The 16,247-nt window shown below is 51.1% G+C and overlaps 1 protein-coding gene and 1 long non-coding RNA gene across 3 annotated transcripts; both read left to right on the plus strand.

The window, feature by feature from the left end:
* Nucleotides 1–641: 641 nt before the first annotated feature.
* Nucleotides 642–8,219, plus strand: Sbk2 (SH3 domain binding kinase family member 2). Of its 2 annotated transcripts, none has more exons than XM_076927643.1 (4): nt 642–746; nt 1,823–2,071; nt 5,530–5,732; nt 6,707–8,219. In XM_076927643.1, exons 2-4 carry the CDS (start codon nt 1,825–1,827, stop codon nt 7,325–7,327), a joined length of 1,071 nt encoding a protein of 356 aa, XP_076783758.1. In that variant the 5' UTR covers nt 642–746; nt 1,823–1,824; the 3' UTR covers nt 7,328–8,219. The 2 variants fall into 2 exon arrangements, with proteins under 2 accessions (XP_076783758.1, XP_076783757.1); XM_076927642.1 differs by having other exon boundaries at nt 651–899.
* Nucleotides 8,220–15,324: 7,105 nt separating this feature from the next.
* Nucleotides 15,325–16,151, plus strand: LOC143440822 (uncharacterized). Its single transcript, XR_013108200.1, has 3 exons — nt 15,325–15,373; nt 15,558–15,726; nt 15,840–16,151. It is a non-coding gene; the product is annotated as an uncharacterized LOC143440822 (long non-coding RNA).
* The last annotated feature ends 96 nt before the right edge of the window (nt 16,152–16,247 follow it).

Raw genomic sequence — 16,247 nt, forward strand, 5'->3', positions numbered from 1 at the left:
TAAACAGGACCCCAGTGCATGGCTCCTGGACATACCTCTCAGGAGATTTGTGTTTGTCAACAGGGCTCCAGAGGCAGGAACCGGGGAGCAGAGCAGATGGGGTCAGATTAAAGAAAATATGAGACCCTTTGAGGGAGGAGGCTAGGGGCTGCACCCCTAGATCTGAAAGAAGGCTAGAATCAAGATCTCTGGGTCAGACAGAGGAGCGGTGGATCCCTGGGCTTGAGGAAAGCAGTTTCGGTCCGGGATTCTGGGCCTGAGAGAGGAAGGCTGCCCCGGACCCTTGGGTCTGAGGGAAGAGTGCTAGTGGAAGGAATCTTGGATATGAGGGAGAACGGATTGTACCTAGACGCCCCTAGTCTGAGATAGGAGGGATGCATTCTAGATTCTTCTGTCTGAAGAATGAAAGCTGGAGTGTGAACTCTGAAAGTGAGGAAGTGGGGCTGGAGTTTGGACTTGTGGGTTCCTGGACCCTTGGGTCCGAGGGAGGAAAGCTGAGCCCCCCTGGTGTGGTCCGACCACAGCCAGTTCTAGGATTCAACACACGATGTCGCTCTGCCCCCAGTTGGGGGTCAGAAGGGGCGGGGCAGAGGGTGGGGCTTTACGACCCCCCAGAGTGAGGGCGGGACTTGCTACTGAGCAGTCTGAGGCTGGCAGGAACCCCGAAGTGCAGGGCACTAACTGCAGTAGGCAGAAAGGGGTCAGACAAGCCTTGGAGAAGGAGAGGGCTGGAGCTCTGAGCCCAGGTCAGAAGTAGGGCAAGGTTAACCGGCCTGAGGGAAGGCTGCAGTTGAACAGGAAAACAGGTGGCAAGAGTCCTGGCCTCTCGACAGGACAAGAGACACCTTGAAGCAATCGAGTGCTTTAGTGTTGGGGACAGAATCCAAGGCCCAAGTTGTGTGAGTTTTAGAAGTTCCTGGGACAGTAATAAGTTATGGTTTGAAGCCCTAGTCTGAGGGAAGAGGGCAGAGGGCTGAACCCCTGGGTCTGAGGGAGGAGGGCTGAAGTCCGGAAGCTTGGGTCTGAAGGACGAGGGCTGAGGTCTGAGACCTTGGATCTGAGGGTAGATGGATGGGGCCGGAAGTCCTGGCTCTGAGGAGGGAGGGCTGGGGCCTGAGCCCTAAATTTGAAGAAGGAGGGTTCGGGTCTATTTCTCTGGGTGTTGGGAAGAGAACAGGGCTCTAGAGCCCTGGGTCCAGGGATGAGCTGCTGAGCTGTGAGACTTGGACCACAAAATGATTGAGGGTTAAAGGCTTGGGGACAGGTCCAAGTGACAGCTTCAGGCAGGACCCTGGTGTCTCAAGCTGTGTAGAGCCCCACCCTTCCCTAGAGGCAGAGAGCACCTGTTTTCTCTTTGGAGAGGAGCTGCTCATCCATCCACTCTAGGCCCAAGTCTGTTTGCTTTGGAAACAAGTTGGGGGGGGGTGTCTCAATGACTTGGTTCATCTTTCACCCTCAGGCCACCAGATGGCAGTGGGGATGGGGGGGGGCATGTGACCTCTCAGTTGACCTCACCTCACACAAGTGACTGTTTTCTACTCCTGGGGTCTCTGACTAAATGGAAATGAGTCACAATAAGAAGTGGCAATGAGAAGGCCTCAGTCCAGGTCTAGACTTCTCCCTCAGTCCTGGGAGTGCAGACTGCAGCCCTCCTCCCTTAGACCTTGAGGTCCAGACCCTGGTCCTCCTCCCTCAGACTCTGGAGCCCAGACCCTGGCCTTCCTCCCTCAGACCCAGGAGTCTGGTTTCCTTGCTCTCCCTCCCCTGGTCATAGGCTAGTGAGCTCTTGAGTCCTGGGTCACTTTCTTTGTCTGTCTTGCAGAAATGCCTGGCAAACAGTCAGAAGACAGGCCAATGGAAGCTGTGGAGGATGGAGGTGATGAAGGCCTGGGAGGCCTCACGGTAGAGGAGCTGCAGCAGGGTCAGGAGGCTGCCCTGGCCTTGGAGGACATGATGGCGCTGAGTGCCCAGACCCTGGTCCGAACGGAAGTGGAAGAGCTGTACGAGGAAGTGCGTCTCCTTGGCCAGGGCCGGTTCGGCCGTGTTCTGCTGGTTACTCACCGCCAGAAAGGTACTGGATCTTGGACACAGGCATGCTGCAGTGTGCAGCTGAGAGTAGAGATTTCAGGCAAGCTAGGCCAGGACCAGGGAGTCTTACGAACCTTAGTCAGATGGTCCTTCTCCACTTTATTTTTAGGCTGTGCATTTTAGGGAGTCCCTTTAACCTCTCTGAGCCCCAGCCTTTTCATTTGAAAAGGTGAGAGGCTAGGAGGCTGACAGAAAGGCTGTTGTGAATTTGAGGCCAGCCTGAGATTTACACAGTGAGTTCCAAGTCAGCCATGGCTGCAGAGCAAGATAACCATCTCAAACAAACAAAGCTGGACCCGGCGGCTGGTAGGTGAAGTCCTAGTGTCCTAGAGGTAGCAGCAGGAGGATGGGGAGTTTGAAGTCGTCCTGTGATATATGGAGTTCTAGGCCAGCCTGAGTTATGTGAGATGCCATTTCAAAAAATCGAGGGCCAGGCAGGATGTCTCAGCAGCTAAGGGCTCTTGCCACAAAGTCTGGTAAGCTGAGTTCAAGTCCCCAGATCCTACATGGTGGAAGGAGGGCACTTACTGCCCAAGGTGCCCTCTGATCTCTACAGTCCTGACAAACACGCAATCCATCAACCAACCAACCAATATAAAACTGAAAAGAAAGGAGAAAAGAAAAAGAGTTTGTACTAAAAGAAAAAAAAAAACACGAATGATTTTCTATTATATTGTTTTCTATTATACAGTCGTGCCCACTTACCTGTGCTCCCCAGAATGTTTGAAAGTGTATGAACATTTTTTTTTCAAATTTTATTTGATGGGCATTTGTATTTCATCTCCATTCATGTCTGTGTGAGGATGCCGGGTCCCCTGGAACTATAGTTGCAGACAGTTGTGAGTTGTCCTGTGGGTACTGGGAATCGAACCTCTGACACTGTAGCCAGTGCTCTTCTTGACTGCTGAGCCATCTTTCCGTCCTCAAACTGTATAAATGTTGTATCAACTGTAACAACTACCTTTTCCTATTTCTTTTTAAATTTTTATTTAAAAAAACTTTTTTGGCTATGTGCATACGTGGGTCCAGGGGCCAGGGGATGGGCTACTGCACATGAGTTCAGTGTACAAAGAGGCCAGAAGAGGGTGACAGATTCCCCTGAAGCTGGAATTACAGGTGGCTGTGAGCCACTGGATGGTGTGTCCTGGGATTTGAACTCTGGTCCTCTGGAAGAGTAGCGATTACTGTTTGTTTATTCTAACCTTTATTTTTATTTCATTTTTAAAATTTTATGTGTGTGGTATTTTGCCTGTATTCATACCTATGTACCACTTGCATGCCTGGTACCCCCAGAGGCCAGAAGAGGACATCTGATTCCCTGGGAGTGAAGTGACAGATGATTGTGAACTGCCATGACGGGTGCTGAGAATTGAAACTGAGTTCTGTGGGAGAGCAGCCACAGAACTGCTGTCCACCCTGAGCCAGCTCTCCAGCCTTCCCTCTTTAAATTCTTTCCTTCCTTTCTTTCTCAATTTTTTTCAGACAGGGTTCCATGCAGCCCATGATGGTCTCAAAATTGCTACGTATCTGAAGCTGGCCTTAAACTCATGATGGTCCTGCCTCTACCTCCAGTGAGTGCTGGGGTTACAGGCATGCACCACCAGGCCCATCTTAGGCTTGGGTTATAGGCATCCCACCACCAGGTCTGAGGGATGGAACCGGAGGCTTCCTGTATCCCAACCAAGCAGTCTTCTAAGTAAACTACATCCTTAGCCTTGAGTCACTCATAAGAGCAATGATTTTCAACCTGTGGGTCAAGACCTCTTAGCATTCAGCCTTTCACAGAGCTCACCTGAGACAGACGTTTACATTACGATTCATAACAGTAGCAAAGTTACAGTTATAAAGTAGAGAAGAAAATAATTTTACGGTGTGGGGGGGTCACCACAACCTGAGGAACTGTTTTAAAAGGTCCCAGCATTAGGAAGGCTGAGAAGCAGTGCTTTAGAGAGCTCTAATGAGGCGACTTGTGCGGACTCCAACAGACTGACTGGTATCCTTCAAAGAAGAAGAGGCTAGGACTCAGGACCCTTGAGGACTCAGGTTGAAGACAGTAATCTTCAAGGCATGTTTCAGAAAAGAGAGGGCATGGGCAGGGCTGAAGCCAGAGCTCAGTGATAGGGTGGGCCTGGCGTGTGTGAGGCCCAAGGTTAAATCCCCAGTTCTGAACAAGAAGAAAAACCCCTCGTCAAGTGTCAGCATCCTGCTGGGTAAATGCCTGTTATCCCAGCACTCACAAAGCAGAGGAAAGAAGTGCTTTGCCTACAGGAACGTGTGTGCACCATGTGGCACATGCCTGGTGCCCACAGGCCAGCACAGGGATGGAGAGAGATCACTCATGGACCATTGAGGTGGCCCAGCAGGTAAAGGTACTTGCCTCAAAAGTTGGTCCACCTGAGTTGAATCCTGGGATACCCACATAAAGATGGAAGGGCAAACACAACTCTACAATCTCTTGTGATCTCTACATGCTTAGTGTGCTGTGTGCAAGTTCATATATATTCTCTCTCTCTCTCTCTCTCTCTCTCTCTCTCTCTCTCTCTCTCTCTCTCTCCATAGGGTCCAAGGCCACCTTCTGACTTCTGTGGCACCAGGCATGAACACGGTGCACATGCATACGTTTAGGGAAAACACTTCATACACATAAAATAAAAATGGAAATAAAGAAAGGGGAGTGGGAAGCTGGCTCTCAGATGCTTCTGCAGTTAGGGGTGCTTCTTGGGCCAGGTAGTGGTGGAGGACACCTTTAATCCCAGCACTTAGGAAGCAGAGGCAGGCGGACCTCCAAATTTGAGGTCAGCCCAGGCTGCAGAGCGAGTGCCAAGACAGCCAGGGCTACACAGAGAAACCCTGTCTCAAAAACACCAAAAATTTAATTAATTAATTAATTAATTAATTAACGCAAACAAAAACTAGTAGTTGAAGCCTGTGCCTTGGAGGACTTTGTAACCCAGGAAGTCATTTCTACATGTGATAGGGTCACGGCTCCCTGACTATGCCCATTGTCCTGTACGTAGCATATATTCCCCGTCACCTCAAACACATCTTTGTGCCAGCCACGGTGGTCCATACCTGTAATCCTACCTGTGAGGAAGATCACTCTCAGATAAACATGGAGGCTGGGCTATGCGAGAGCCTATCTCAGAAAACAAGATTAAAAACATCCTCCCTCATGGGTTTGTCACCGTGCGAGTCAGTCGCTGGAGAGTCCAGATTCGGTTCTGTTCATCCTGAAACGCAGAGTAGACACGGGGTCTGGATCTCCTGTTGGCAGCAGCAGAGCGTGTGCTATTAGAAACCGTGGGGAGGCAGGGACTCGGGGACAAGAAGGCATTTGGCAAACAGGTTCCATCCAGGGACGGAGAAAGCTGGTCCCAGCCACCTAAACTCTTACCCACCTCTGATGTCCATCGGTGTTACATCTGCCCCTCCCCTCTCCAGGAACACCTCTGGCGCTGAAGCAGCTCCCCAAGGGCTCCACTTCCCTCCGTAGCTTCCTGTATGAGTTCTGCGTGGGCCTCTCGCTCGGCACGCATTCAGCCATCGTGGCAGCCTATGGCATTGGTATCGAGTCAACCAATTCCTACAGCTTCCTGACAGAACCTGTTTTCCACGGGGACCTCATCACCTTCATCCAGCCCAAGGTGAGTAGGTAGGCCCTGAGCCTGCCTTTGTGAGACTCTCCAGCATTTATGGGAAGCTCCACATAACACGAACCACAGGAATTATGTTCGCTGTGTTAGGGCACACTGGATTTTTTGAGTCATTTTAGATTTCGTTGACTATGTCCTGTTGAGATTAATCAACACTCACAAGCTCACAGTCTTCTCTGTGGGAGCTAACAGGCTTCATGGGCTCTCTGAGATCCATCAGTTCACACCAGGCCTCACAGATCTCTTCAGGTCACACGAGCTGCTCATGCTAGGCCTCGGCATTCTTACAAGCTCATGGGATTTGTAGGCTCATACAAGACCTCAGGGACCTCACAAGCTCACACTAGATCTTACAGGCCTGAAGTCCTCAAAAGCTCGACAGGCTTGCACCAGGCCTCAGAGACTCCTAGGCCATACAGGCTCACACTGGACCTCACAGGTCTCACAAGGCTCACATCCTTACAGACATACACTATACCTCACGAAAACCTTGGTAGTTCACACCTGACAGGCTCACACCTGACAGGCCTCACAGGCTCATAGGCCTCACACCCACACAGGTTCACACTAATATTCACACGAGATCTCAGAGGTTTGTACTAGGCCTCGTAGGCATTACAGTCGAAGGACTCACAGGCTTCTAAGCCTCGGAAGTTCACAGCAGGCTTCTCAAGGCTCACAGGCCTCACAGGCTTAAAGTAGGCCTCCCAAGGGTCATAACCCTCACCAGATCCCACGAGACCTCACGAGGGTTGCAAGTCTCACAGACTTACACAGAGGCTTCACCAAGTCATCCTAGGCAGGCCTAGGCCTCGCTGGTGTGACCTGTTTGTTGGCCTTTTCAGCTCCCCCACCCACCCACCCACCCACAGCATCTGCACATGGGATTCAAAAGAAGCCCTACTTTTGCATTTTCCCTCAACAGCTGGGGGAGCAAGGTACATTGGTCATCTCTCCCCCTGCAGGTGGGTCTTCCACAGCCAGCCACCCAGCGCTGTGCAGCCCAACTGGCCTCTGCCCTGGAGCACATTCACTCCCACGGCCTGGTGTACCGGGACTTGAAGCCAGAGAATGTGCTGGTGTGTGACCCAGCCTGCCAGCGTGTCAAGCTGACAGACTTTGGCCACACCCGGCCCCGAGGGACCCTGCTCCGACTCACTGGGCCACCGATCCCCTACACTGCCCCTGAGCTCTGTGCCCCACCACCCCTTCCGGAGGGACTACCCATCCAACCTTCCCTGGATGCCTGGGCTCTGGGGGTCCTGATCTTCTGCCTTCTTACTGGCTACTTCCCCTGGGACCAACCCCTGGTGGAGGTTGACCCTTTCTTTGAGGACTTTCTCATCTGGCAAGCTTCTGGCCAGCCGCAAGACCGGCCACAGCCATGGTATAGCCTGTCACCTGCAGCAGACACTCTCCTGTGGGGGCTGCTAGATCCTCACCCCCGGAAGCGGAACCCTGTGAGCTCCATCAAGAGCTATCTAGGCCAGCCCTGGAAGCAGAGGGAGGGAGAGGCTGAGGAGCTGAGAGAAGATGGGTCAAGAGGAGGACAGGAAGCTGCAAAGGGGAAGCAACCGGCAAGCTGAGACCTGCTTAGCCTGAGCTGCCTGGCTGTGGCGTCTTCTCTGCTTTCGATCTGTCCCTTATCTGTCCTGTGTGTTGTCTGTGTCCCTCCTTTATGCTGTGTGTGTGTGTGTATTTGTGAATGTGCACACGTGCGTTTATATGTGCACATATGTGTGTGTACATAGCACATAGCGTGTGTGTGTGTGTGTGTGTGTGTGTGTGTGTGTGTGTGTGTGTAGTGCTGTGTGTAGATCAGAGGAGTTTTAGGAGTCAGCTCTCTCCTTCCACCTTGGAGCTCAGCCATGGAACTGAATGAATTCTTATATGGCTTCAAGTGCCTTTAGCTACAGGAACCATCTTGCTGGCTCTGATCTATATAACTCTGGATCCTCCTGCCTCAGCTTCCTGAGATAGCAGGCATGCACCATGCTCGGCTGTCCTGCATACCTCTGTGCCATCTCACCCACCTCAGCTAGTCTTCCCCACAAACCCAGGTACAATGGTCACCTGCTGTGAACTTCACAATCCTAGGCCCTTCTGCACTGTGTGTTCCTTCTATGTCTGTGGTGTGCGCTCAGCCTTTACTAACTGTTCACTTATTTTCTGAGCTCCCAGACGGTGGGTTTTAGCCCCTGAAGAACTGACGCTGCACCTCTGAGCAATGCCCAGGCTGCAGTAGCAGCCAAATGAGTAGATGCATCTGCTCAGCATTGCTCACCACCACGTGGGTCTCTGGTCCTCTTCATCACTGTCCACCTGGCTTTCTCATCCCATCTTCTCGCATGCAGCTTCACTTCACTCACATCTGCTCTGGCTTTTGTCGCTCACCCACCTGCAAGCTGGGACCCACCCTCTGTGTGAGGTACCCTTGCCTCAGCTGCTCTCTGCAAATAAAGTTCCCCTGGCAACTGAGTCTTGTGCTGTAACTCTGTTCACTTGGGAAAGACTGGGAGGAGCAGAGACAGAGACACCCATAGAGACAGAGACAGAGACACTCATAGAAATAGAGACAGACAGAGACAGAGATACCCATAGAGACAGAGACACCCATAGAGACAGAGACACCCATAGAGACAGACAGAGACAGAGAGGTAGTAAGGCCAAGTGGTACTTGGGTAAGGACCCCCATTGGGCCGCTCTTGCATGGAATCTGTGATGGCAGGTATCTAAATATTGTTTGGGTAGCTACTTAATTTTTAATTTTAAAGATACTTAACCATTATATGTTCGTGCCACTGCATGCCTGCAGAGGCAGAGGACAACTCGCTGCAGAAGTTGGTCCTGTCGTGTTGACAGACTTAGACGCAGGTGCCTTTACCTGAGCCATCTCACCTATCCAGTTCTTACAGCTTTGTTTTAGTTTCTATATTTCACTCTGTAGCCATGGCTGTCCCAGAACTCACTATGGAGACCAGGCTGGCCTCAAATTCAGAGATCCACTTGCCTCTACCTCCCAATGCTGATATTAAAGGCATGCACTATCAAACTCCTCAGTTTTAAAAAAATTATTTTAATTTCATGTGCACTGGTTTTGCCATCCTATATGTCTGTGTGAGGGTGTCAGATTCCCTAGAACCGGAGTTATACTCAGTTGTGAACTCCCATGTGGGTGCTGGGAATTAAACCTGGGTCCTCTGGAAGAGCAGCTAGTGCTCTTAACTACTGAGGTGTCTCTCCACCCCCCTCTTTTTTTCTTCTTTTTTTTTTTCTTTTTCTTTTGGTCATGATTTCTCATAGGGCAAGGTGCCCTCAAACTCTCTGTAGCTGGGGATGATCTTGAACTCCTCATCCTCCTGTCTCCACTTCCTCAGGGTGGAGATTACAGGCATGCTGGGCTCATGCAGTGCTAGGATTCTAACTCTGGGCTACATGTGTGCAGAAACAGACACGCCACCAACAGAGTCACATCCCCAGTCCCAGGAGCTGCTTGTTCTAAGACTCTACTTTATTCTACCTAATCAGAGTTTGTGCGGTACCAATGTCATGAAAAACACAGTTCTGGCTGGGAGCATGACTCGGTTGGTGGAGTGCTGGCCAGGAAAGCATGGAGACCCGAGTTTCAACAATTTTAAGTGCATTCTTTTAAAAATCCTTATACTGAGAATGGAGACAGGCAGACTTCTGAGGTTCGCTGGCCTTCCAACCTATCTATGAGTCCTAGGTCCCAGAGAAAGATCCTGTCTCAAAAAATAAGGCCACTCATGCTATTTTGTGGGAGATAACATTTTGTGTGTATTGTGTCTGAGTGTTTGAGCCTGTGTATGTCTGAGAGATCTTGTACGCGAGCGTGCGTGTGTGTGTGTGTGTGTGTGTGTATGCATGCATATGTGTGCCCATGTACACACACTTGTGTCAGCACAGCTGAGCAGGGAAGGTCAGACAGAAGCCTCAGCCAGTCCTCATCCATCTGGTTTCTCACTCCTTCTCACCTGCCTCCCCCGCCCCCCAGCCCCTTCCTGGCATCCACCTTGTTTGCAAACACTCTCTCTTCCTCTCCATGCCCTGCTTGGCTGCTGGCCCAGACCAAAGCTACAACTCAGGAATGGATCATGTGTCACTGGCTCCCAAGCCCCCTGCACACACCCCCAGTACCCCTGCTGGGGCTATGAGGTGCTGCCTGGTAGGGGGCTGACAGACCATGTGTGTCTGTGTGTGAAATGACCCCAAGGACCCCTGGACTCTGGGTTCCAGCCAAAGCAGTAGGGATGACAGTTGCTATCCTGGGCAGCCAGTGGGGCGCCTGAGAATAGAGGCTCTTTAGAAAGAATAGTTGGGGACAGCAAGGGGGTGAGCTGTGTCAAGACATCCTGCCACCTCCTCCGTGGATCTAAAATAGCATGAGCAATTAGGCCAAGAATGTGTCCCATAAAAGCTGGAGGTGCCTGAGATGAGGGTGTCGCTGGGTGAGCGGGACGGGAGGCCAGTGGGGCGCAGGGGCGCCTGTGCATTTGTTAATTGGTGGTGGCAGCTAAGGATTAGCTGGAAGGTGACAATGACAAGGCACCAGGCTGAGCAGCAGGGGAGAACTGGAGGCTCCTAGGGAGGGTCCAGGGGGAAGGACAGCACTAATTAGCAATGCGAACAGCACCATTTCACCCCAAGGGCACCCACCTCTCACAGACACTCAAGCTCACTGACTCCTCCTTCTTAGCATGCCAGCGGGTCCCTGGGACAGCCACACTTCACCTTTCAGGCCTCGGTACTGCACAGCAGTCACAGCCTGGTCAGAGCTCACACACCTGCCTGTAGTAGAGCTGGAATTCAAATCCCAGAAGCAGCCTCACTGTTGAGCCACGGGGGCGTGAGAAAAGGGGCGTGGATACGTGTGAGAGCACATATGCAGCCACAGCCACCAGGGTGTGGAAGAAAGTGGGGATATGTTTGCGTGTGAGTGTGGGTGGGTGTGACACATGAGTGTGCAAGAATGGTCGCAGGGAGTGGAGTGATTGTAGGAGTGTGCATGCATGCAGAAGTTATTGTGTGTCAGTGTGAACGGTAAGTGCAGGGTGTGAGTGTGGGTGTAACTATGAGATTGTGCTAGTGTGTGCAGGAGTCGAGACATGACCTTGAGTGTGATATGAAATGTGAGGGTGGATACGAGCAAGTGCACAACTGTGGATGTGAGTGTAAGTGAGTATGAACATATAGACACTAGTGTGCATGAGCAAGTGAGTGTAGAGGTGCCAGGACTAGTGTGATCATAATCGTGGTTATCTGAGTGTGCAAGGTTGGGTTCGAATGCAGAAATGTGAAGAATCTGAAGTGTGGGGTGTAAGTAAGACTGAGTGTACATGTGAATATGATAGTATTTGTGCATTCAGAGGTGAACATGAGTGTGAGCAGGTATGACTCTGAGTGTGCACCAGTGTAGGTGTGGGAGTAAATGGAAGTACATGGGCATGCGTGTACACACGTGCATGTGGAGGTTATTGCTGGGGCTAATGGGATAGCCAGTGTCTCTGTGTGTGAGGGTGGGTGTGAACCTGAGTGTGCACGTGTACAAGAGTGAGTTGAATGGTGTGCAAATAAGTGTGAATATGAAGTGTGGGTAGGAGTGAAAAGACTGGTCATGTATGCATGAGTGTGGATGTGAGTGTGAGAGTGGGCAAGAGTGTGATGTCATTCATGTGAACAAAAGTACAGATGTGAGTGTGTGGACATGAGCATGGGTCTGTTACGTGAGTGTATATGTGTGGGTGTGGAAGTGAGGGCTAGGGTTAATATGATTATGTGCTCAAAGGTGTGTGTGAACGTAAGTGTGCACATGAACAAAAGCGTGAATATGAAGTGTGAAGTAGACACGAAGATGAATGCCTTTGTACGTGTGTAAGTATGAATGACTGTGGACATGAGTATGTTGTTTGTGTTCACTAAAGAGTCTGTGCTGTGTGTGCAGGATCCCAAATGCGTGTGTGAACATGTGGGTGTGAGGGTGTGGGGGGGGGTTAGTTGTAAACGTGAGTGTGCAAGTGTGCCCACGGGTGTAAACACGCATGCAGGCACATGGGAGTGAGTGTGAGCTTGGGTGTGCAAAAAAAAATGTATGAGTTGTGGACACTGCGGGAGTGGAAAACCAGCTAGTGTGGCATGTCTAAGAGTCCGAATGCAAGGGGCAGTTGGAGAGCAAAGGTGTGAATGAGAGAGTGGGTGTGTGCAAGGGTGTGTGAAGTGGCTATGCGTGGGCATGTGTGAGCTCATAAAGGCGTGCGCCACCACCGCCCGGCTGGCACATGTCTTTATTCCCAGCACTCGGGAGGCAGCGGCAGATGGATCTGAGTTCAAGGCCAGCCTGATCTACAGAATGATCCAGGACAGCCAGGGCTACACAGAGAAAACTTGTTGGGGTGTGGGGGGTGGGAATCGGGTGGATTTTTGCAGCGTATGGTAGTTTAACAGAGAAACCCAACTGGTCACAGTTCTGAGAACAAGGGTCTGAGTGTTCAGGCCTCAGCCGGACATCTAAGTCACCCTGTCCATCTTGAAGGAAGAAGAACGGTTGTAAGAATGGGAGGGTGGGAAGGAGGGCTGTGAGACACTGCTTTCCGGATGACGTACGCCTGGTTCCTGGCACGGACTGCCGGCTTCCGCACATGCACGCGTGTACTCAATGTCTGTGCACATACCCGTGCACACACGTGCTCACAGCAGTGTTACCAGAGAGTCGAGACAACGCAAACATCCGATGAAGATGCGGCTTATCCGTGCGTTAGATACTACCAGGTCCGGCAGAGGAATGAGTGGGACACACATCCTCCTGAGTGTCACAGAGGCACCTTGAACCATTAAAGAAGCAGCTCCAGGGGACCGCAAGTGGCGATTACATTCACAGGAAATATCTAGAAAAGACTGCTTGTAGTCAGAAAGGAGCTGGTGAGGTGGCAGCTTAGGCCCTGGGGCATCAGTGACTGCTAAGAGCCACGGATTTGCATTTCGGGGTGGTGTGGGCAGGACACATTCTTAGGTTAGCGCGGGATGAGTACTTGAGTTATCTTAACATGCTCTCCGCCAGGAGGCTGGAGAAGTGACTCAGCAGTTAAGAACATTTGCTGACCTTGCAGAGGACCAGGGTTCAGTTCCCAGAACCCACGTGGCAGCTCACAACCACCCATAACTCCTGTTCCAGGGGATCTGATGCCTTCCTTCTTCTGGCTTCTGTGGGTAGTAGGCACACCCACAGAATACAGACATACACAGGCAAAACACAGACACGCTGGGCAAGTGGGCCTCTGTGAGTTCAAGATCAGGTCTTCTTTGTGTTTTCTCTCTGTCTCTCTCTCTCTCTCCCGCCCCCTCCCTCCCCTCTCTCTCTCTGAGACAAGGTCTTACTATGTAGCCCTGGGAGATCCACCTGGTTCTTGCATCCAGGTACTGCATAAAATGTATGTGCCACCTACCAGGAACTTTTTTTGTTGTTGTTGTTTTTTGTTTTTTTAAATAACAACTGCCCACTACCCATGCCTCTTGCAGGAAACAGGGTCAAAACTCACAGCCAAAGAGCCTAGTACAGAGACACAAAAAGCCCAGTGGCCCTTCTCATAGGTAAGGTTTTTGTTTGGTTGGTTTTGTTTGTTTGTTTGTTTGTTTTTAAATTTTTGGACACAGTCTCTTGTAGACCAGGCTGACTTCAAACTTCCTTTGCAGCCAAGAATAACCTTCAACTTTTAATCTTCCTTCTTCTGTCTCCCTAGGCCTAAGATTAAAAGCACACACCCACTAAACCCAGTTTATGCTGTGCCGGGGATCAAACTCAAGGCCTTGTGCATGCTGGGCAAGCACTCTACCAACTGAGCCATATGCTCAGCCCCAAGTAACAAATTTTAACTAAATTGCTAAGATGTAGGGGGTTTTTGACAGGTCTTGGAAGTGGGATCCCGACCAACCTCTGAGGAGTCCATGCTGCATATCTCTTGCCGCAGCTCAGGGTGTGGTGTTGCAATACAGATCCAGTGTTCTGAATAGGCTTCCTAGCACCACGATTTATGTGATCCACTCTTCTCTGTCAACAGTCATATCCCAGGTGGGTCATAACAGATACACGTCTTGCTTTATCTGACTGAAGATATTGTCTTTGCTCCTGGTGTGTGTGTGTATTTGTGTGTGTGTGTGTTTGTGGTATATGTTTTGATGTTTGTGTGGTGTGTGTTTTGATGTGTGTGTGTGTGTGTGTGTGTGTGTATGTATGCGCGCGTGCGCGCGTATGTATGAGTGTATGTGTTGGAGTTGTGTTTAATGGAACCCGAGTCTGTAGTTTGTCTACACCCGTTGAGCTTGCTAGTCCTATGCAGCTACTGTTCTGGGCTTGTTGCAAGCTGGCAAGCAGACACAGAGCTCAGCTGTCCTGAGGGAGGTGTCGAGGGTCAGGGCCAGCAGCGGGTGGGGTTGGCTACCCATCCTGGCTGTGGGCCCTGGAGCCAGATGTTTGGGCTTAGCTGCTCAGCCAGACAGGGATAGGGTGACTGAGTAATTAGGTAGCTGCTTGTATGGGGCTGGCAGAAGATATCGGGGGTAGAGAGACCTTGGGCTAGAACACCCATCACACACCCACACACCTCTGGTTTGCAGAAAAGCCAAAGGCCATCCCCCAAGCTGGGCTCTCTGGCACATTCAGAGAGATGACCCATAGCTAGGGTCCGCCTGATCCCAACCAGGGATAGAGACAACTGTTTTTCCAATCTGGGGTGCTGCTCTGTGACACTCTAATGAGCCAGGACAGGAAGGAGAAGGCAGCAGAAGCCCTACCCTCCCAAGTTTAGCTCTCAGTAGTTATTTAAGTCTTTGGCTTAATGAGATCTAAGGACCAGAGAGTTCCCTGCATGTGCCTTTGCCTGTTGGCGGGACCAGAGTGTCCATCTATTAAGACCCCTGGGCATTATCCTACTCCCTGCCCGAATCAGTAACTGGACCCTACTGGCCTTTGCAGGAGTGCAGGGGCGCCAGGCTCCATCACCTTCGGTGACCTCTGAGTCGTGATCTGGAAGAGGAGGAGGGACCGGTTTCCTGGCCACAGTTTCAGGGGTCAGAACTGGAGTGCGAGGGGTGGGGTGTCTTCCAAGCTGATCCTCAGTTTTCAGACAGTAAGGAAAGGCGCAGAGATAGGAAGGAAGGCACCTACTCAGGTCACTAAGATAGGGGGAGTCATGAAAGTCTTAGTCTGGAACCCCAGGATGAGGTCAAAGAAGGGGCATGTACTTTATTGTTTCCAGGACCGCGTTGCAGCTCTACTGTGGGGATTTGATGGTGGGCTAGAGAGTCCTGAGTCCTTTCTACAATGCAGGCTGCACTGATGTGGGTGGGAGCTCATGTCCAGGTGGTGCATGCCTGAAGTCCCAGTACTCATGGGGAGTATTCCCTTCTCTCTCAGCAAGGCCTGCAGCCCGTGTCCACCCACTGAGCTGCCTCATCAGCCCTGGGTGCAGCCTTCATAGGTGAGTGTGTACCACCTGTCATCTCTGCCTGTACATGAACTAACTCAATGGTAATCCTTACCCTGTGGGCTTACTGTGGTTAATATTCCCATTTTACAGAGGAGAAAACTGAGGCTCTGAGAAAGGAACAAAGCTCCAGAGGTATGCAGGCTACAAGAGTAGACTCAAGCCCAGCTGATTCAATGTGGCCACATAATACTCTCTAAGCTAGAAACGAAGCTCACTTGGTAGAATGCTTGCCCAGCATGCATGAAGCCGTAGGTTCAATCCCCAAGGGTGCATAGAACCAGGTGTGATACTGTACATCTTCATTCCTAACACTCAGGAGATACAGGCAAGAAGGTCGGGAGCGCGTGGGCATCTATAACACACCGAACGAGATGCCAGGCTGGGCTACATGCATGGAACCTTCTCTCAAAAGGGTCTGGAGGAGACGGGCTTGGGATGCCAGTCGAGGCTGCTGAATGGACTGGGGCACAAGACAGGGATAATAGGTCAGTCACTCTCATGTGCACTGAGGGTCTGAGCACGCTCAGAAATACAGCGTTCTCCTCCACTCATCTTCACATGCCCATGAGACATACACTATTATTATCCCCGTTTATAGGTGGGGAACGGAGACGAAGAGGCTCCGAAGCTGGCTCAGGACTACTCCTAGCAAGGGCTCCACCCCAGCGTCCAGGCTGAGAGTGCATCTCCTCCTCTGCTGAGCTATGGTAACAGTACCCTCCCCAGTCAGTGCTAACAGAGATGGAATGACAGCCGGCTGCAGAGCCTCTAACCCAGCGGTTCTCAATCTGTGGGTCGCCTTTCTCAGGGGTCACCTAAGACCATCCTGCCTGTCGGGTGTTTATATTACGATTCGTAACAGCAACAAAATTACTGCCATGAATACCAACAAAAATAAATTTATGGTGGGGGGGGGGGGTCACCGCAACATGAGGAGCTGTATTAAGGGGTCGCAGCGTTAGGAAGGGTGAGAATCTGTGAACAGAGTCTGATACAGACACACCCC

This window comes from Arvicanthis niloticus, chromosome 30 (genome assembly GCF_011762505.2).
Source record: "Arvicanthis niloticus isolate mArvNil1 chromosome 30, mArvNil1.pat.X, whole genome shotgun sequence".
In the NCBI taxonomy this organism is placed as follows: Eukaryota; Metazoa; Chordata; class Mammalia; order Rodentia; family Muridae; genus Arvicanthis; species Arvicanthis niloticus.

What these genes read in the sequence shown, in the direction of transcription:
- Sbk2 (XM_076927643.1), top strand. Translation starts at nt 1,825, where the DNA reads ATGCCTGGCAAACAGTCAGAAGACAGGCCAATGGAAGCTGTGGAGGAT. An exon ending in GGTTACTCACCGCCAGAAAG is followed by an intron (nt 2,072 to 5,529) that starts GTACTGGATCTT and finishes TCCCCTCTCCAG; the next exon opens with GAACACCTCTGGCGCTGAAG. An exon ending in TCACCTTCATCCAGCCCAAG is followed by an intron (nt 5,733 to 6,706) that starts GTGAGTAGGTAG and finishes CTCCCCCTGCAG; the next exon opens with GTGGGTCTTCCACAGCCAGC.